General features: G+C 38.1%; 1 protein-coding gene across 3 annotated transcripts in view; it reads left to right on the top strand.

The window, feature by feature from the left end:
- nfat5b (nuclear factor of activated T cells 5b) overlaps positions 1-20,498 on the top strand; it is a 75,917-nt gene extending 55,419 nt beyond the window's left edge. For 2 of the 3 annotated variants that reach the window (XM_067400061.1, XM_067400062.1), the window contains 11 exons: positions 3,488-4,034; positions 5,648-5,834; positions 7,771-7,961; positions 8,133-8,305; positions 11,143-11,277; positions 11,372-11,427; positions 11,871-12,003; positions 12,258-12,326; positions 12,963-13,057; positions 13,164-14,934; positions 15,022-20,498. In XM_067400061.1, the coding sequence (XP_067256162.1) occupies positions 3,488-4,034; positions 5,648-5,834; positions 7,771-7,961; positions 8,133-8,305; positions 11,143-11,277; positions 11,372-11,427; positions 11,871-12,003; positions 12,258-12,326; positions 12,963-13,057; positions 13,164-14,934; positions 15,022-15,260 (3,596 nt within the window). In that variant the 3' untranslated portion in view covers positions 15,261-20,498. Of the gene's footprint in view, positions 1-704; positions 2,944-3,487; positions 4,035-5,647; positions 5,835-7,770; positions 7,962-8,132; positions 8,306-11,142; positions 11,278-11,371; positions 11,428-11,870; positions 12,004-12,257; positions 12,327-12,962; positions 13,058-13,163; positions 14,935-15,021 lie in introns of those variants that run through there. The other variant, XM_067400063.1, reaches the window with a different exon arrangement.
- Positions 20,499-22,321: the final 1,823 nt, after the last annotated feature.

Below are 22,321 nucleotides of genomic sequence, written 5' to 3'. Positions count from 1 at the left end.
CAAATTACGTCATTCATGTCATATAGGTTCATAGGCTTGTATTCAAACAAAGTTTTGGCCTATTGAAAATGTGTAGCAGTCTTTATCACCATGTTCTGAAAGTATGTGAGAAGTTTGGAGACAGCGCCACCTACTTAAAAAACAATATCAGTTTTTACTTGGTCAGTTATACCGCCTTATCAGTTTTATTGTAAAATCTTTTTAACCATTTTCTGCAGCAGGATGACACTTGGTAAGCATCATTGACACTATGTTGTGAGGATCTCTGAGTTGTTTTGGGACCGTGCCGCCTAGTGATTGTTTTTTCGACTCCTATAAATCCTAAAATTCCAATCTATTCCTGCTTTAAATCAGTTATATTCAGAAGATGCTAGACACAAAACAGCATTTCTATGCTTGTGTGATGTCTCATTAGGCAGCTGTCAGTTGTGGCAGTGTGGTGATTAAAGATCTGGGCTGTGTCTGAAATCACCCCCTATACCAGGGATGGACAACTCCGGTCCTGGAGGGCCAGTGTCCTGCAGAGTTTATCTCCATCCCTGATAAAAACTCACTTGCCTATAACTTTCTACTAATCCTAAAGACCTTGATTAGCTGGTTCAGGTGTGTTTGATTAGGGTTGGAGCTAAACTCTGCTGGATACTGGCCCTCCAGGACCGGAGTTGTCCATCCCTGCCCTATACCCTTAAATAGGGCACTATTTAGCCATTTGTAGTGGTGTCCGAAACCATAGTGGACATTACACTCATTGAATCCCACAATGTACTGCAGTAATGAGAATACAACCAATTGACACCCAACGGATAGAGAATACCCGTAATGCATTGTGAGAGTTGTATTGGCGAATGAATTCCCGCGTCTGAACAGAAGATGGCGCCCACAGCTGAATCATCCATTCATCCATTTTCCAAACTGCTGGTCTAATGTGGCTACAGCTAATTGATTATAAATTTGTTTAATTAAGGTTTATACATAGTTTTCACGATAGAGTTCAAGATAAACTTTTTCATTACTTCTAGAGCTTGCTAAGTTTCCAATGATTATTAAACAGCAAGCATAAACTATGCAAAAGCGGCAGCCCTTCGGCGCACTCGGTGTACGAATTCTCTCATGACGCAAAGCATGCTGTGAATTCGAAATCCGCTGCAACTCCACTCAATCATATTAAGTTCAGCTTACTACAATGGAATTTTGAATTCACACAACTTTTTTTCTATTAAGTACAATGAACTTTCATTATTATTTGATTGAAACAAACTCACATTCACTCCTTTAAGTGGACTATATTAGTGGACTAATGTAGGGAATAGTGAATGAGGGTATAGGGGGGGATTTTGAACACCTCTGAAAGTTGCTGGTTAGAACCGTTCATGATGCACCTCATGAACCATCCTGGTTTTGCACAGTACATCAGATCTTTTTGGTGCCTGGCCTCAAAACACTTTAATTAATTTCATCCAGGTTCATCTTCATGCAGTAGAACAGATAAATGTTGTAAATGATAAATGTAAAGAAATACTGTCACTGTAAAAGGGTTAGTTCACCCAAAAATGAAAGTTCTGTCATTGACTTACCCTCATGTTGTTCCAAACCCCTAAGACTTTTTCGTTCATCTTCTGAACACAAATTAATCTCTCATCATTTTTGCATATGCACTGAAAGTCCACTCAACTAAAATTTGTACACGAAAAAGACATCATAAAAGTAATCCACATCAGTTGAGCGGTTTAATTAAAGTTTTTTAAAGAGACACAATCGCTTTATATGATGGACAGATTCAATTGAACCTTTGCCGGGAGTTTGATTGACAAGCGATCTAACCAATCATAACGGCGAATCCGCCATTTTTCCGACAAAGCAGTCAGGAGTTGGAAGATTAACCTCGGTGGACTTGAACTTAAAAATGGTGCTTAATGACGTATTTCTGTGTTTGAAACAGCATTCCTTCATTCATGTTTATTTGATGCTATAAATGAACTAGTAGGAAGAGACGATCGGTTCACGAGCCGCTTGAGCTACAGCAATCTGTCATGACACATTAAAGAGCTACAAAAAGCTTTTTATTGTTTGAATTTGTTCAAAATGTACACAGTTTGAAAGCTGGGACTTTGTTTAATATGATAAGTAACCTGCTCTGTCTTGTCTGTCGACGTGTTGTCAGTGTCCTCTTTGCTCCGCGATGTATTTTTCACTCTATGTGACATGACAGGACCATGGCTTGTCGGACAAAGCAACAGTAACTAAGGGGGCGGGTCTTTGCGAAGGGCTTTTATTGACACATAGAGCTCAAACAAAAGCTCAAACATGCTTGCTTGAATAAAAAAATGTGAATAAGATTAAATCTGTTAATGGTATAAAGTGATCATGTCTCTTCAGAAGACTTTGATTAAACCTCTTAATCCATATGAATTACTTTAACAATGACTGAACTGCTTGAAAATTTTGGTAGACTTTTTGGTATGGACTTTCAATGGAGAGAGAAATGATGAGAGAATATTAAAGCCATACAGGTTTGGAATGCCATGTGGGTAAATGATCATAGAATTTAAATTTTTTGGGGTTAACTATCCCTTTCATAAATGATTTTTCAATCTCTTTTTTTTTCCACATACATGTTTATTTCTGCAAAACAAACACATATATGTCTTATAGATTATGCCACAGACAGGCTTTATACTGTTTTTTAAAGCAAATGCTTCACTTCATCCTTAGTTCAGATGAGGTGTGGAAGGTGTGTAGTTGGATTTTCAAGGCAAATGAATACAGAATGCCATTAGATGCACCAAAACCAAACCAATACAATTGAACAAAGCCTCTTCATTTTACTATATTTTAATGGTCAGCATTTATTACTCATTGGTTGTCTCATTTTCATTCCAGGAATTTCTCTCTGAAGCAGGGAGTGTCTGCATACAAAATGCTCTGCAGTTCTCTGCTTCATAGGTCAGACACTGGTTTATCTTGTTTCTGTGGCTATGCTCACTCCCATCTCAATTTGTCCAAATTTGCTTGCATCATGTGACCCATCTGGACCCCCATATAGACTGGAATAAATATTAAAACAAATGCCAATTCTTTTGAGGGTCATACGCAAGAGCTGATTTACTGTAGATTTCCAATGTACGCTTAAATAAAACCCAAGACATACGAGGATATTATGGCTAGCGGGCTGTGCGTAATGTCTTGGAGAGTGATGTCATGGCCTGCTCTACAGTAACTCTACATGAAATGCTTGATTTTCTTTTTTCACAGATGTTATTCAGCATGATCATTTTGCTCCCGTTGTTCGTTTATTTATTTCCACAGCATTTCAACTGCTTTTTGACATTTGCCAGATAGATAGATGGATAGATAGATAAAAAACAGGAACAATTGTAATGAAAAGAAACACTAAAAGCGATCATGAGAAATGTCTTGACTTGACTGGGACTGTTGGCTCATGTTGATACCGATGCCTTTATTTACTGTCTAATTGTGCACACTACAGATGCCTCATCCGCCTCTTCTGCTATGAGCACGGGAAGTCCTCGCAGTGCTTTTCCCACCTCTTCCACCTCAGCTTCAGAACGGATGGCCGTGCATGACAGCAGCACGCCAGGAGATGTTAGCAGTCGAAGGAAAGCCGAGGAAAACAAGCTTTCCGGCAGAGAAAAAGGTGGCCAGCAGACCCAGCAGCAACACCAGATGACACCCTCCAAACGGCCTGTCCTCAACATCTCGCCTCCACCTGAGGACCTGTTCGATGACAGCCAAATGTCCTGCCAGGATGAGCTGCTTCATGACTCCGAGCAGAGTAACAGCATCTGGATGGAAAACTCTGTCTCCAACTTCAGCATTGTGAGCTCCAGCTCCTACAATGACAACACTGAAGTGCCCCGCAAGGCCCGTAAGTGTACCCCACGACAGAAGCCGGGATCAAAGCCGGTCCCTGCTGAAGAGGCCAGCATGGATGTCTTTGATGCAGATAGTGCCAAAGGTCCACACTTTGTGCTCTCACAACTTGGCCCAGACAGCAAGGCCTGTTCCAAAGCAAGGTAAGCCATTTAGTGCCATGGTACACTTTGGGCCTCATGGAATTCTTATAAATGTTGGTGGCTGTTTGTTGGAGATTGGTGTGAAGGACCCAAAATATTTAATCTAGGTAAATGGCATCATTTACTTCCCCTTGTGTCGTTATATACCCAAGATGGTAAAAGCCTAAAAATATATTTTAAGAACTTTTGCTAACGTTCCCATTAAGTTATGAAAAAGTTTTTTTTTTAATGCAATTTTATATTATTTATTTATTTGAAGAAATTAAAAGAGCAGTTTCATGTCTATCTTTTTATTGTTCAACTGGTCGAGGTTGATATGGGACTTCCCACAGAAAGTAATTAGTAATAAGTAAAGCAAATGCTTTATAGAGAGAGTAATTAGTACAGTAATCTAATCACACTGTTGAAATTTTAATTAGTAGCTAGTAATTAATTACTTTTTTAGAGTAGCTTACCAAACACTGCTAATAAGTAACATTTAATCCTCTGAGCCACTTCATTTTAGGGCCACACTTGGTACCTTCACAGTCAAACTGACCAAAACTTTGACATTTATTTTTTCCCAGGTAAATCAATGTAATATATTTTTGTTCAATAATATTTTTTGATTATTATTTAGAATTTTGAAGGGATTTTATGATACTATGCATTATTTATAAAAAATTTTATGAGCTATTTTTTTCCATTAAAATTTATATATATATATTTTTTAATTTTTTAAAAATTATTTTTCAATAAATGCAATATTTCAGATTAAAATGAAGGCCTTTAACATGTCTTTAAATCATGTCCATGATTTTCTTTGTGTGTTCACATAGCTAATGCAACAAAAGTCAACAAGGGTCGTCAAATTCCGATGAATCAAAAAAAAAAAAAAACTTCCTATGCCGGTCATTTTTGACCGCGAAGGAACCAAGTGTTTCTTTTTCTTTTTCGACCCTTTAACGTATCCAAATCATGTTCACGAGTGTTCACATTGCTAATGCGACAAAAGTTACCAAGTGTCATCCCATTCCGATGAAGCAAAAAAAATAAAAATAAAAATAATTCAGAATTCAAAATGTAAAATTTTTTGGTCAGTTCTGACTGATGAGGCCCAGAAAACGTTGGACGAACATCCAACTAAAATGTGTTCAATAAATGATGTATAAATAATGTTTTTGTGCAAATGTTTTGAGAACATTAATAAAGACCATTCAATCGTTAAAGACCATTCAACAAACATTTAATTAACGTTACTGGAAGAGCATTTGTTCATACCTTAGCTAACGTTCCAATTAGGTTATGACAACTTGATTTCTGAATGCTCTCTTATTGTTAAAAACATCCAGTTTTTTACATTTAAAGGTTTTTTTTTTCCCTGGTTATGTGAATGTTAGAAATAACATTAAGGAATGTTACATTTTATAATTATTCAGCCATTATGGGAATGTTACTCTTGAATGTTCTCTGAACCACCTGAAACTGATAAATAATAACATTTAAAAAACATTAGATGAACATCCAACTAAAATAGAATGACATGAGAGTGAGTAAATGTATTTTCATTTTTGGGTGAACTAAAACCCCAGTTAGCTTTGATCTGATGTTCACCAGTGATCCTTGTTTCATAGCTCTGATGGACCACAAGCATCTGGTCTCAAAGGTGGGATACTGTCTTGTCAGTATCCTCAGAAAAGTGAAGGGAAAGAACTGAAGATTGTGGTTCAGCCTGAGACTCAGCATAGAGCGCGTTACCTGACCGAAGGCAGCCGTGGGTCTGTGAAAGACCGAACACAGCAGGGTTTCCCTACTATCAAGGTGGGTAACACAGACTTATTGTTACCTAGAGTAGGTATCTTTTTAGGGAACGTTGCAACATTTTTCACCCTACAAAAGAAATCATTTTCTGTTTCGAATCCTGAAACTATAAGTATATCAAACCTTCCCAATGCTTAAATAGTTTATTTTGTTAACTAGTTTTCTTGACCACACATTAGAGACAAATGAACTTAAACACTATATTAATACTATGAAGTTTTTTTTTTTTTTTCATTTGTTGCACTGGTTTATTTGGCACACTTTGGACTTATACTGGCACCTAATGGTGTGGATGTAGCGTCATACAAATACTACAGTTTTCAGTTTTTGATACCATTGTGGAAACCATTTTTATTAGTTTTAGTTAACGGTAACAGCATTGGATTGGAGTCTTCACATCTCATATGAGTATACATATTTAAAAAAACATATTATTTAAAGATTAGTTCATTTTCAAATGAAAATTGGCCCAAGCTTTACTCACCCTCAAGCCATCCTAGGTGTATATGACTTTCTTCTTTCTGATGAACACAATCGGTGATATTTCAATAAATATCCTGACACATCCGAGCTTTATGATGGCAGTGAGCTGGATCAACGAGTATGAGCTGAAGAAAGTGTCTCCATCCACATAAACATACTCCACACGGCTCCGGGGGGGTTAACAAAGGCCTTCTGAAGTGAAGTGATGTGTTTGTGTAAAAAAAAAAAAATCCATATTTAATAAGTTATGAAGTAAAATATCTAGCTTCCGCCAGACTGCCTCCCGTATTCAACTTACAAAGAAAGTGTAAAACTCTTGCAGTTCAAAAAGCATACGCTACGTCCTACACCTTCCATATTCAATTTACGGAAAAATCTCAACTGACTCTATGCCAGTTTACACTTTCTTCACAAGTTGAATACAGAAGGCGGTCTGGCGGAAGCTAGATATTTTACTTCATAACTTGTTAAATATGGATGTTTTTTTACACAAATGCATCACTTCACTTCAGAAGGCCTTTATTAACCCCCCCAGAGCCTTATGGAATATGTTTATGATGGATAGATGCACTTTTTTTTTTCATCTCATACTCTTCAGCTCACTCCTTCACTGCCATTATAAAGCTCGGAGTCATATACACCTAGGATGGCTTGAGGGTGAGTAAAGCTTGGGCTAATTTCCATTTGAAAGTGAACTAATCCTTTAATTTCTTTATGTAAAACATTTAAATGAGGAGAAAAAAATGAATGTACCTTTTAAGATGAGGGTTATGTCATGGTTCTCACTTTTCACTCTTGATATATATGCATGTTGCTCTGTTAAAGGGATAGTTCACCCAAAAATGAAAATTTGATGTTTATCTGCTTACCCCCAGGGCATCCAAGATGTAGAGGACTTTTTTTCTTCAGTCGATCACAAATTATGATTTTTAACTGCAACCGCTGCCGTCTGTCAGTCAAATAATAGCAGTGATTGGGAACTTGAACAATAAGAGTCGAAAAAACTTCCATAAACAAATCCAAATTAAACCCTGCGGCTCGTGACGACACATTGATGTCCTAAGACACGAAACGATCGGTTTGTGCGAGAAACCGAACAGTATTTATATAATTTTTTACCTCTAATACATCACTATGTCCAACTTCGTTCAGCTTCCGGCTAGTGAGGTCGGATCGCGCTCTGACAACGGAAGTGATGTCTCGCGCTCATTGAAGTATATGGGCGAGACATCACTTCCGTCATCACAACGCGTTTTTTGACCTCACTAACAGGAAGCTGAACGAAGTTGGACATAGCCATAGGCAGCGGTTGCAGTTAAAAATCATAATTTGCGTTCGACTGAAGAAAAAAAGTCACCTACATCTTGGATGCACTGGGGGTAAGCAGATAAACATCAAATTTTCATTTTTGGGTGAACTATCCCTTTAACCACAAGTTTCTTGATCCTCGCAGCTTGAGGGTGTGAAGGAGTCAGTGGTCCTGCAGATTTTTGTGGGCAATGATGCTGGACGTGTGAAGCCCCATGGGTTCTACCAGGCTTGCAGAGTTACAGGCCGGAACACAACAGCCTGTAAGGAAGTGGACATCGAAGGCACCACTGTCATCGAAGTGCCTCTGGATCCCAGCAGCAGTATGACTCTGGCGTATGTAACAACGTGTCAACTTTGTAGACATGCATCAGACTTTAAACTTTGAACTGAATATTTAAAAAGAACAATTCCCAGCCTTCTAATCCAGAGGCTGTAGTGATCAAATGTGGTTGGAATTGTGGTTGATATTGAAGATGACCAGCTGACAGCCGGGTGTCTTTACAGTGTAGACTGTGTGGGGATCCTGAAGCTCAGGAATGCCGATGTGGAGGCCCGTATTGGGGTGGCTGGATCTAAGAAGAAGAGTACCCGTGCCAGACTGGTGTTTCGAGTCAACATCCCACGCCCGGATGGCTCTGGGCTCACGTTACAGACCTCGTCGTCTCCCATACTGTGCAGTGAGTGGCTTTGGGTTATTCATAGCATCTCCCTGCTGGCGAGCCCAGCTGGTGCTCTCATCACATAGGAGAGGTAGGGATTAGAGGGGGGGGATAATGAATGTTTATATTATTAAAGCCATAGAGCCAAAAAAAAAAAAAGGAGACAGAATGAGTCTAAGGCAGAACATCAGGTGCTTACTGAAGAGAGCTTCTAGGTCTGTGATGAATTGTACTAAAATTGAATTTCAGTGTCGCCAGCAAATAGAGGAATATTTCAGGTTGATTACACCTTAAGTTCTACTGACACCATCTGTAGCATTCTGTCAATTACAGTGCTTCCCACACATAGACTTTACTTGGGCGGGCCGCCCACGTATAATAACGGCCGCCCAAGTATATTTGGAGACACATTTTTGCTTTTATTATTTTTATCCTCTTATACTTTTATATCCGCGCAAAATAAGGAAACCATCCGCAATCGATAAACTAGTCGATTCGTACCTGCTCGTTATGTGTGCGTCAGAACTGTTTACTCCCGCTAGCATTCCCACGGGCGCTGCATGTTGCAAAGTCACAAGGCGGCGCTGTTGCACGTTCTACAAGCTCACGCAACAGTGCCTCAGACTGCTTCAAAGTGATTCTCAATAAATGAAAAGCGATGTGATGAACTCGTTGATGAATTATTACAAACTCTACTTCATGGCCTCTATATAAAATGTTTTTGATGATTGTAAGAATCTGAAGGATCAGCCTGCAATAGTACAGACATTTCAAAATAAGAGTCCCGGTGTATTTCGGGCTTGTTTATAATTAAAAGTCACACGCTAAGTTTTTTCTTTTTCTTTTGGGCATTATTGGTATTTTGGTTACACAATAAATTGTATTTAATTTGATTTCCATTTAATTCATAGTAAATTATTGTAGTCTCCCCAACAGGAAGAAAACACTAAGAACATTATTTGACACATATATTATCCATTTTATAAATTTTACTAGTAAATTCTGTGTCCCGTTCACTGAGAGAGACACTATATGACAGCAAGTAGAACATATGAAAAGGTGAACCATTTAAATGCTGTAATTTTGCATAATTTACAATGCATAATAATGCATAATATTAGTGTGTAATTAAATGTAATATGCTACGTAATTAAAATTAATTTCGATAAATAAAAATACTGTTAAAAATCACACATTATTTGTTTGTCACATGTAGTAGACCATTTTGGTGCCGTGGGTAATAGGAGGATTTTTCTACCACCGCAAGTATATTTCAAACCTGTGGGAAGCACTGAATTACCATAGAAAATGGGTTTGATTTATCCCTCATTGTGTTAGTAAGGACAGAAAACACTTTTGCTAGGGTTGTTGTTCATTAAATGGATAGTTCACCCAAAAATCTAAATTATCCCATGATTTACTCACCCTCAAGCCATCCTAGGTGTATATAACTGTCTTCTTTCAGACAAACAGGATCTGAGTTATATTAAAAAAATATCCTAGATCTTCCAATTTTTATAATGGTAGTGAATGGGACTGCTGATTTTGAAGTCCAAAAAAAAGTGCATCCATCAATCATAATTTATATCCATATGACTCCAGAGGGTTAATAAAGGCCTTCTGAAGTGAATCGGTGGGTTTTTGTAAGAAAAATATCCATATTTAAACTATAATACCTGGCTTCCAGCAATGGCTGTACGCAAGTAGAGTTCCGGCAGAAGAGTGACCTCTGACCCGACGCATGACGTATTGATGAACGCGGAAGCGCAGAGGATTGAGCAAAACAAAACACGAGTCACGAGTTAGAAGTCTAAAATGAGAATTTGTACAGAGAAATGTCGGAGGATTTCGATATAAGAGAAGAGGAACTTGAGTTTGATGCCCAGCCCTATTTGTTTGAACCGCGAGAGGCGTCTAAGCTTACGATACTCTATATCGCGTCAGTCGACTTGTGTAGGCCGTCTGCTGGAAGCTAGTTATTTTGGTTCATAAAATTTTAAATATGGATGTTTTTCTTAAAAAAACCCATCGCTACACTTCAGAAGGGCTTTATTAACACCCTGGAGTCGTATGGATTACTTTTAGGATGATAGATGCACTTTTTGGACTTCAAAATCAGGAGCCCCATTCACTACCATTATAAAGCTTGGAAGAGCCAGGACATTTTTTAATATAACTCTGATTTTACTTATGATGGACAAAGACACCATTTTCTTTAAGAGCTGCTGTGCAGCCAAAATGATACACCAGTTATCACTGTAAAGCTGCTTTGACACAATCTGCATTGTAAAAAGTGCTATATAAATAAAGGTGACTTGACTTGATTGTGTTTGTCTGAAAGAAGATAATCATATACACCTATATGGCTTGAGGGTGAGTAAATCATGGGATAATTGTGGATAATCATGGAATAAAATCATTTTTGGGTGAACTGTCCCTTTAAGTGCAGTCATAATGTGATAAAAATGTACCAAATTTTTTCATGCCCTCCAACCTGTGTTTAAATTCAGTAATAAAAACTTCCTACAAACCTTACGGGGTGCTTAAAAATGTGGTGCTCATGTTGTGGAACGCTAAAAAAAACAGTTAATACTGAAACAAATATTAAAGACAGAATATAATAGCGCATATGTGAAGGATTAATTGCAGTTGATTTGATTATCATGTATCAAAGTAACCAGGTTTTTTACTAGTCACAGGCTGATTTGGCTATATGGATTTGTTGACCCACACATAATGTCAGATATGCAGAAGCTAAATTTCTAGTCATGGTCTACTGCACAGAAACATCGTAACCTGGCTGTGTATCCTAATGGTCTTTTTCTCTCTTTCTCTGATTGGCTCTGTTTTTATAGCCCAGCCTGCAGGAGTACCTGAGATTCTCAAGAAGAGTTTACACAGCTGTTCGGTTAAAGGGGGGAGTGAAGTCTTTATTATTGGAAAAAACTTTCTCAAAGGAACCAAGGTCATATTTCAGGAGAATGCTTCAGGTATCCTTACATGTTAAAAAGTATCATGCACTTTTCTGTGCAGCTTTTCCTGCACAACCCTTGCACTGTTTAACCTCTGCCTGTTTGATTGTAGCAGATGATAAGTCCTGGAAGGCAGAGGCTGACATTGACATGGAGTTTTTCCATCAGGTAAGCCATAGCATCTGCTGTGTCTATTATTTGACTGTGTGGGCTGATCAAGTGCTGCAAAAATAGAGGCAGCTTTGCATAGGTCACAGACATCAGTGTCCCCAATTGTTGCCTAACATGAATTTGGAAAGCATGGCAGATTGATGACCTAGATACACAAACAGTACTCAATGAAGTGTATACTTCTTTTGCTGCCAAATCTAACTCTATTATACTGATACAAAGGGTACAAAATGTACACAAATGTAGCCAAAAATGGCTTAATCTGGCAAGTATAGAACTTGAAACAAAATGCATGGTCTGACATCCCATTTGATTTGCAGGTGATTTGAGTGAATCATATAAAGTAATCTGATTGTCTTCCAACATTTCTTATGACACCAGCATTATGTTGTGATTAAAAAAAGTGCAATATTTTGATCTTTGACTTTCTCCCCTTTTAGAATCACCTTATTGTCAAAGTTCCTCCATATAAAAATCCAGCTATCACATCTCCTGTATCTGTTGGTATCTATGTTGTTACAAATGCTGGACGGTCTCATGATGTTCAACCATTTACATACACTCCAGAGCCAGGTCAGTTTAATCTCCACCCCTGTTTCCCAACCCCATTCCTGGAGGCACACCAACAGTACACAGTTTGTGTGTCTCCCTTATCTGACCCATCCATATCAGGTCTCGGAGCTTATGAGTTGAATCAATTGTATTTGAATACGAAGAGTTTGAAAATGTGTACTGTTGGTGTGTTTCCAGGAACAGGGTTGGGAAACACTGTGCTATAACAGTTTACCATTCAGAAAAATCACTAACTTTGAAACAATTTTTTTCAGCTGTTGATTCTTCTGTGAAAAAGGAAGTCTTGCCTCCAGTGACACCTTGTTGTTTTGAACAAATAAAAGGTGAGCAAACATCTATAGCCTCGTTTCCACCAAAATTACCCGGAACGGTTTGTCCCGGGAACTTTTCCCCCCCAGACCTGTTGCTGTCTGCGTTTCCATTGCAATCTACCGTGAAGAAGAGTCCGGTGATGTAGGACTGCGTGTGACTTTACTGTTCCTGCTGGATTTTGTCTTCCGCATATAAGCTTAATAAAGCCTGAACCTCTTTGTCTGTCCATCAGTCATAATTTTTAAACTCCATTGTTGATTTGAATAGCAAACAACTCTTACTGTATGCCCCACAACAGTCTTGGTGGTTGAAATAAAACGCTCAACCAATCAAAATGCTGCATGAACTCAACCAATCAGCCTGTTTAGCACCCAAGTCCCACTCCCAAAAGTTCCTGAACTTTGAAAAAGTACTACCTAGTGAGCAGGAACTTTCTAAGGGGGAAATTTTTACCTGGAACCTCATTTAGACCCTGGTTCCTGTGGTCGGAACATACCAAGTACCACCCAAAAGTCCTTAATTCCTGGGGAAACTTCCTGTGGTGGAAACGCGGCTTATGTTATTATTAGCATAATGTAATGTTGGGCTATGAGTGTCAGGGTATTTCAAGTAAGTGTCACTGGCCTTTTTTCTGTTGTTTCATACAGTAATCGATACTGCCTTGATGACGCCAGTTTTGCCTCTTGTTAAACGAGAAGAGGCCACACCAATGGAGGTCTCCAGTAACCCCTCGGCCTTCAAGGTTTGTAAAAGTCATGACCGAAATCACCGCAATAAATCAGTACCACATCAAGCGTTCCCATATAATTTGTTAAATGCCTTTGTTTATCCTGTTTGGAACCCAACAGACCTCTGAAGTCATCAATTCAGCTCAGCAAGCCTTAGACATGAGTACTGAGATCTCCACCAATAACTGCAAATTTTCCAGTCCGCTGGCACACCAAACAAGAGAACAGGATCAATCTCCGAATTCTGTCTTTTCCACTAAGGAACCATTCAGCACCATCCAGGAACAGAATCTTCCGCCTAGCGGCTCTTTCCATGTGCCTAATAAATCTCTTCTCCAGCAAGGAGTTCAGCCATTCCTCTTGGAACACAGAGACAGTCTTGGACAGGAGAGATCGGGCAACAGTGGCGGATCAGTGGTGGGGCTGTCCCAAATAGATGACAACCCGCAGCAACAGCTCTCACTTCTACCTCCAGATGAGGTAGCACAACTGGAGCAGGCTGTGCGGCAGCTGCAAGCAAAGGGATTCTGCAACATCCAACTCCAGAGTGAGAATTCACTGTCAAAGCAAAGACAACATCAACTTCAACAGCAGCAGCAGCAAATCCAGCAACAGCAGCAGCAAATACAGCAACAGCAGCAGCAAATTCAACAACAGCAGCAGCACATTCAGCATCAAGAGCAGCAAATCCAGCTGCAACAGCAACAACACCAGCAGCAGCAAGCTCTGGAGAACCTTCAACATCAACTTTTTCAGCCCCAGGTTCAGATTCATTGTAGTTCAGAGCAACAGAGCTCTTCCCAGGGAATGGTGCAGAATGGAAGTTCCCTCTTCCAGCAAACCCCATCACAACAACAACAGCAGCAGCAGCAGCAAGCAACCTTGTTTCAGCAAGCAACTGGCTTTCTTCAGCAGCAACCCAGTCATTCCTCACCTTCCCTGTTTCACAACCCTTCGGCCATGACCGAAGCACAAAGCCCACAGGAGGCTCTTTTCCACACACAGAAGACCTCACCCAACCAGGATCAGGTCCAAGCTTCCCTTTTCCAAAGCAATCTCACGGTTCTCAGTGGGTCCAACATGTCTGTAGAAGCTCAGCCCTCTGCAACCAGTATGTTTCTTTCCCAGAATGCTGTACCAGGACAACTTGCTGTCAATGCTAGCCAGCCACAGCAACTGGCTTTCCTCACTTCTATGCAGGGGACTCTCGAGGCCCAATCTGTATTTCAGACTCCAACCCAACTGTCCCCAATTCAGCAAGGCACTCCGATGGAGCAGCAGCAGTCACCACAGCATGCCCAACCAGGCTCCATTTTCCAGAGTATCTCCCAATCACCAAGCAAACTTTCCCCTGGTCAGCAACAGCAGACTGGTCTACTCCTTGGGTCCTTAAATTCTCCAGTAACACAAGAGCAAACCTCAAATCTGTTATTCGGTGGACAAGTTCAGATAGGATCGATGAACAACAGCAGCCTAGCTTCTCCAGAACAACAAAACACATCCCATCCCTTCTCTCAGGCCAGCATGGTTACAGTCAGGCAGCAGGAGTCATCTAAACCCATGACATTTCAGGATCAGGCTAGTATTGTGGTCAACCCATCCTCAAATAAGCCCATTTTCCAAGACCAGCAACCAATGCAGTTGGCACCAAGTTCTGGTACAGGCCCTTCACAGTCTGTAAACCTCTTCATGGCCCAGTCCAACATGCAAGGGGGTATGGCTTCTCAAGAAACCCTTTTTGCACCACAGAGTGATATAACTGGAATTCAAACCAGCTCTTCCTCTCCAGTACAACAGCCTGGTCAACTCTTTCAGACTACAATGGATGGAAGCCTCAACCAGCCCAACCAGAATCAGCAGCCCGACCTCTTCCTTTTTGAGATCCAGAATGGTTAGGCAATATTCTTAAACATGCTTTAGACTTGTTTGTCTCATAATTCAGAGTCAGTTATTAATTCTAATGATTTATTTTCTGCAGAGTGCCGTCAGCTGATGAACAGCCAAGGATCTACACTGTCTGATCAGATCATTGCCATCAGTCAGTCTGGACAGAGCCAGCAAGAAAATGAGGGTCAAATCCAGTCTTTACTTGGGCAGTCCATGCCAGACCCTGGAAATGCGCCGAGCACCTTGACAACCTCTCAGAACATGGAGAAGATTGACGATCTTCTGGTGAGCCTTCAGGAGCAAGGCAATAACATCTCCCACTCCTACTAGGGTCTTCAAGGTTTAGCTGCCCAATAGCTCCATTCCATATATGATTGTAGATATTTCTTGCACACATATTGGATATTTCGGTATCCTTTATTTTGGATATTGCAAAAATATAGGATTGGAGATACTTTGATCATATCCCTTACAAGAAATAGCAAGAGTAGGCCATTCACTTTTATTTCACTCTACACATTGACACTGAGAAAGTAGAGTCGCTTGTTGAAAGATTTGGCATAATCTCTTGAAGAATCACAACTAAATCCATGGTATACAAATTCTGACCTGAAATTTGTAGGCACAATGGCAGAACCCTCTGGAGAACCTTAAAGAAGGCCAGTTTTCCATGGAACTTAGAAAATGCAACCCATATGTTCCCGCTGTAAAGACTGTCACTGGTTCTGCAGCAACCCCATCATAAATAAAGGCTTTAAAGCAGTTATTGAAGTTCCTTGAGTACACAATAGGATATTTGAGGCACCTGGAAACCTAGAGATTCTCAAAAGGCTTTCATTGGTGTGGCAGTCTGAGGAACTAAAATGGTGCCTCGAGTATCTCTTTATTTTTACATTGACAGAGAGAGCATTTTGAGCAGATCAGGACACATAGGACTACTGGAGTTATGCCTGAACGTGATTTGCAGACACCCCACTTTCTCAGTGAGCATTGGTTAACTTTGTGATGTCTATTTTTAGCAAATAATCGAGAATGCCTGATAGAAGCAGTCTGCAGTGACATTTTTATTTTTTGTAAACAGTCATTAATACCTTTTTGTCTGACACACCTGAGTATCTATAAGCTATTTTTCTTTTTGAAAAATCTTTTATTTAGTCAAATGGGGAAATAAATTGTCTAGAATATACATATTATGTACATTCACTTAGAAAATTAGTGAGAAAACAAATGTGTTTTGGCATTTTCCTTCTAGCACTTTATATATGTTTTCAGTGTGGTTAGTTATTCCTGACTCATTAACATTTCATCGAGCTTTCTATCACAAACTATGTTTACTGTATTCTACTGTCTTTCATCCCTGTCTATTTTAGATTAATTCATATAACACTACCAATTAGAAATGCACATTCCTGGTTAAAAATCAGACAAGCAGTTATCAGTAATCTAAAAAACAAAGCTTCTGATATTTATTTTTGATTTTGGTTTACATAAGTCATTTCTTGCCATCTTATTTAGATCGGTGTCTGTGTTTTGCATGTCTGAGTGTCCCATATACATGTGTATGCGTGACATATTTTCTGATAATACCTCTAAAAGTGTGTCATTATTAAATTTTTTCCTATAATGATCCTAAAATAGTGACAGTTGATGCTCAAATCGTTTTGTGTCATCGTGGTAGGTTATTTTATTTTATTTACCAGTGTCTGGTACGCTGGAACAGGGCTGATTGCATTTTTTGGCAAATTAGAAGGGAGAGTCCAACCAGTATTATCGACAAGTTCTCTGAACATGCAGTAAATTCAAACGCTGGGGAAGCAACCCTTTATCTTTTGTAGCAGAAATGGTTTTTATCAATCACTTATACTTAAATCCTACAAAATCTGTTGGCATGTCAAAAACAGAAGATCATGTCAAATATTTTATCTACTTTATCAAAAATTGGTCAGTTTTGTGGCTCAGTTGGTTCAGTGTTTGTGTATTTGGTAATGAAGTGAATTTGTTATGAATGTAGAGAAACATGAGTTCTATATTTCTGGTAATATCAAGCTCATGTATGTTTTGTAGTGTCAGACATATTGTAAAGCTGCCAAACTAGTTTGTGTGCTTAATATTAGCCTGATGTGACGTTAGTTGGCAGATTGTTTTGTTGTTAGTAGCATAAGGGTGAAAATGTATACATTATGAGGGAGCTGTTCTCTGTAATGTCACAGAAATGGCTCATTTGAGCCTGCTACGTTTGGTATTCAATGTCAATTTTTTTTGACCATTTTCTTTGCTCAGAATCTTGGGTGATTTTTATGCCTACTTTTTAGTAGAGACTATTTGATCCTCTGTTTTTTGGAGACGTTTTGCTTGAAGGGTGCTTTTTTATATCTCTGCATGGGGAAGAACTGTGAATGGGAACTGGAAAAAAGTCTTCATCTCTGTACAATACTAATTGTTATTTTTTCCATAATACTCAATATTTATGTGAATATTTACTTTTTCACCATACCTCTTTTAGAAAATATTTATTTTTGTGTCTCAAGAATTTTCAAAATTAGAATCAATGCATATTAGATTTCGATTAAAATGCATAATTATAACATATTTCTTTTATGTCATATCTTTTAAAGAAAAATGTGTGTGTGTGTGTGTGTGTGTGTATCCCGTATATTATTGTAACATCATGGTTAGGCTATAGAGACATTGTTGAGAATCATTCAGTTGTGCGTTCCTATACTTTCACTATAGCAAAAAGATCATGGTTTTCAACTGAGCTGGATTTATAGCAGAAAATATAACTCTGGTTAGAACTGGACTTCCTATAATGATTTCATCAATCTTTTGGGAAATATAAGCCATATAAACAAACATTGCCCCTAAAAAATTAAATTTTGTATGATTCTTGGGACCAATTATGAATTATATATAGTTCAATTTAAAATCTAATCATCTTTTTTGGGTGAAATAACATTTATAAATTAAAAGAAAATCAACAAAATTTAATAGCAACACAAGTGTGTAGGTTAAGTGTCTGATCTTTGGTAGTCCTTTTTTTTTTTTTTTTTTCTCAATATTGCAAGCGAGGCATTGCATATCAAAAATAGTTTACTCATTATTTATTTATATTCTGACATACATTCTTCCTACTCATCCCAGTCACTAAAATTTATACCAAACAATGTGCCTCTAAATTTACTAAAACCAAATAGTTTGTATATTGGTTGCATGGCGTGGTAAATATACAGTAATTAGTTGTGCCTTCTGATTTGTATTTAAAAGCAGATAATTTCCTGGCCATTGCGTATTTTGACTGGTCATGAAACGACACCCCTTTAAAAATAAGTTCCAATTACAATGGCTATGTAGGCTGTGTGTTGTAAGGTTCACTTTAAAGGTGCATTTCTGAGCGATTTCTGAGAAACGCTGTTGATATTTGAAATCAACCCAAACAAACACACCGTTCCCTTCATTGCTTCACCGCCAAAATGCACGAACAAGCAATGAAAGAGTGGATGTCTCTTTATCATAGCAGCAGAAGCAAAGGGACCTGGTTGGAACTGAGATGCCTGGTTGCTGAAAGCACGCCCGCCTAGCGCGATGTGATCATGTTAGCAGGCAAAGGAGCTATATATATATATATATATATATATATATATATATATATATATATATATCTTAGATACTATCTAAAATATTAATAAAGATAACAACTTATATCATTAGAAAGTTCTAAAGGTTTGTCTTTTTTTACAATGCTCCAGCACCAGTAATTGTAATTTGTGTCGGGTGTGCAAATAACAACATGAAAAATCAAACAGGACTTCATACCTTTATAATGAAATAGCGGTCGCGAGATGAATCCAATCCGTTGCACTTGGGTAAAATGTCCATGAGGTCCAATGAAAAACAAAAAACAGTACTTTTTGTCCACAAAAGCATTAAATCCATGAAATATTGATATATTATCCATTGTTTGCATCACATTTCTTCTGAATGATTTGCTCTCCATCATTGTTCTTTAAGCCATATTATTTTATAATTGTATAAAATAATCCCGAAAAAAGCTAAAACATGGCAGAGATGCCAAATTCAGTGGCTGGAATTAGCTGAGGTAAAGTGACGGCTCACAGACAGCAGCGGCATCTACCTGTCACTCAAGTGACCATGCCCTTAATTATGCAGAACTTTAAGGCTTAATATAATTTAAATGGATGAAAAAAAAAAAATCACCCCCCTCAGAATTGTCATGAAGGGCAAAATTAGCAGAATAGACCAAAACCACAATTTGTACCAACTGTAAACATGTTTTTTTCTGCTGTAAACTTGGCCATTTTAACATGGGGGTCAATCAGATTCTGCTCTCTTTTGGAGCCTGTCCCTAGTGGCCAGTTGATGAATTGCAGTTTAAGTCACTTCCGTATTGGCATCAAGAGAAACTGGGGGAGGTTGCCGCTTGGTTAGTTCAAGTGTTCGTTCTTTAAATAAGTTTGGTTTTAGTTAGTTATTTGATGCTATAAAAACGGGGGTGAGACGTCATGATTGACAGCTGAGATTGACAGCTTCTCTGAGCGAAGTAGTCACTGAGGCACCAACTGACTTTTTTCTGGATTGTGGGCGGGACATTGATATCACGGCTCCACTTCACGCAGCCTCAAGACTCAAGATGTCAGCGCCACATTGGCACACTGGCACCTTCAGTTACTACAATGGAAGAGATTTGTCCTTTCATTGCATTTTACCACTTGTCTGCTTACATGACGCATTTCCTGTATTTGGCCAAAGTGTTCAAGTAGGCAAGTGTTTTTTTATTATTATTATTTTCAGAACTTTGACTGAAAGACACAATTTTAAAATTGTGGTGCTAAAATTAAGTGATAAAAAGCAATTGCAAATTTTGTGCAAAATACACATAGCCTCATCTTTGCACCAATAAAAAAATAAAAACATTTTTAAGACATGGGCATTAAGACATGGACATTTTAAGACGTGTCCACATTCTGTCAAGTGGCCAAGACCACAAGTATTTGGACAAGGCAAGTGAAGGTGTGTCCTCCATCTTTTTTTATTTTATTTTTTTTATATACAGTCTTTGCTCCTCCCCTGTCATGAGTGGACACGCCCCCTATTGCTGATTGGCTACAGGTTTGTTGTGGAGCTCGGTCTGATCCACTTTCAACAGCGTTTTTTCAGAAATCGCTTGCTGCTCCTGTAAATTGATTAGATAAAGTAACAGTTTTCTTCCAAAAACCCACAATTGTTTTTTTTTTTTTTTAATATATGCTTCTTTTTAATTTTTTTAAAAACTGATATGCAGTTAGACTGAGTGCATATTCAGTTGGACTTCTATAATCCTTTAGCAAAGAGGAACTTTGTTACAGTTCTGCTGCTTATTAATGTATGGTAATTCCTAATGTGCCATAATGAATGTCAATATGTCAGTCTTATGGCAATATACTTTAATGTGTCAGTTCGCTATGTTGTGTTGTCTGATTTGGAAGTCTCCGTTGTATGCAATAAAATTACTTCTGACATAATTGTGACAATTTATACTACAAAATATCATGTAGAAGTATTTTGCTTTTGTTGGGGCATTTTTACTCTTGCAGCTATTTTTCTGTAAATTTGCTGCTATGCATCAATAAAAATAATTACAGAGTTGTGCTTTTGTTGTCAATGATGCATTTGTTTCTGAAAATCAATACTATATTCCTTCCTGCAGTACCAGAGACAGCAGTTTCAGGACTGAATTTTAGGATCTTTCTTTCTTTCTTTTTTTTTTTTTTTTTTTTTTTTTTTTTTACAGCTACACCAATTCTACTCCATTAGAGGAGACCTGAATTAAAACTCAAACAAACAGATGCAAAGACTAGACCCACAGAAATTATTCAATTTTTATTGTCTTTACAATTTATTTTTCCATCTGTGAAAGTGGCTGTAATCGGCCTAATGAGAAAAACAGATCATTTTAAATTTAAGTTAGGATTAAATGACTATTAATACACATAACTAGTAATTATAAGTACAGTTGTATAACTTTATTATTTTTCGTTTGAGTTATTTCCTGTTTGCAAGAAATGAAGAGAACTGCAGTAACGTTTTCTGAGCAATAGAGGTCACTGCGTTCGGCCAACAGCATTTTCTGGTTCCTACATTTCCCACAAGTCCTACGTTTCATTCAGTCACCTGAAAATGACTAGACAAGACAGATCAGATAGGACTATGTTAAAACATTATAACTATGATTTTATATCAGTCAAATATATATTACATATTCAGACAACATAGAAGCTACCTTGTATATTGTACAGTGCACAGCATAAATGAAACTTCTGAAGGTCAGCAGTTACTCAATTACTTAGAAGACATGTTAGGGTTCTTATAATGTTAATAATATTATTTTATAAAATTATTATATCTTATAATGTTATAATGTTCCAGCAAGTCTGATTAATCAATTACCAAAGAAGCATGTCAAAATTATTCAGGAAAATAAGATTTTCTTATCAAGGTGATAAGTGTGTAGCAAAAATGAGTACACTCTCCTAAAAGTTACTAAATAGAACAAAATAAAAATGTTCTGGTGCAAGTTTAAGGCAAAGTTTGATCAACAGGTAAGTATGTTGAACAAAATCATTTAAAGAGAAGTAATTTCTTGACAATTAAAAGTGTTATATAGCCCACTGAATCATTCTCAGACCTAATGCTAACAACAATGGAAGCACTTGGGAGAGAACTGTCAGGAGACTTATTTCTCAGCATAAAAGAGGACAGTGGTACAAGAGGATTACCAAATCATTGTTTTAAGTGTGAAAATATAGCAAAATTATCACAGAAATTCAAAAACAATGGACTTGTGACAAGGCCCCTGAAATACACAGGCCTTCATTTTAAGCTTTCATTTAGTGATGAGGGATTTTTTTGCTAGACAAAGAGTAGAAGAAATACCAAGCAAGTGTTTCAGAGCCTGCAAAATCTATGAAAAGAGTGACTGTTTATCTCACAGAGTAAGATGCAGCCTGCAGAAATGACATGCATGGTTGTTGTTCTCACTGGAGCTAACTATTGTAGCCAAAGCACAATAAAGTCAGTTAGCCATTTCCAAAGCCCATATTTACAACACATAGATTCTGGGAATCAATACTCTGGTCTCATGAGAACAAATCAATCATTTTGGATCTAACAGCATCCTAAATGTTCTGGTGTTGCTAGAGGAGGAGTACAGTGAGAAGTGCCTGGTTCCCACAGTAAAGTTCAGTGGTAGTAAAGCTCTTATATAGGGATGTATGAGTGCTGAAGGTATGAGGGAGTTGTGCTTTATCAATGCTGTCATGAATTCCCACACCACTGTGTAATTTAATACACAAACCTGAAACAGAAGATGTTACCCTTTCCTCATTCCCTGCATT

Source organism: Chanodichthys erythropterus, chromosome 11 (genome assembly GCF_024489055.1).
Source record: "Chanodichthys erythropterus isolate Z2021 chromosome 11, ASM2448905v1, whole genome shotgun sequence".
In the NCBI taxonomy this organism is placed as follows: Eukaryota; Metazoa; Chordata; class Actinopteri; order Cypriniformes; family Xenocyprididae; genus Chanodichthys; species Chanodichthys erythropterus.
Note: the sequence above shows the minus strand (reverse complement) of the source record. Positions and strands in the feature narration are given on the sequence as shown.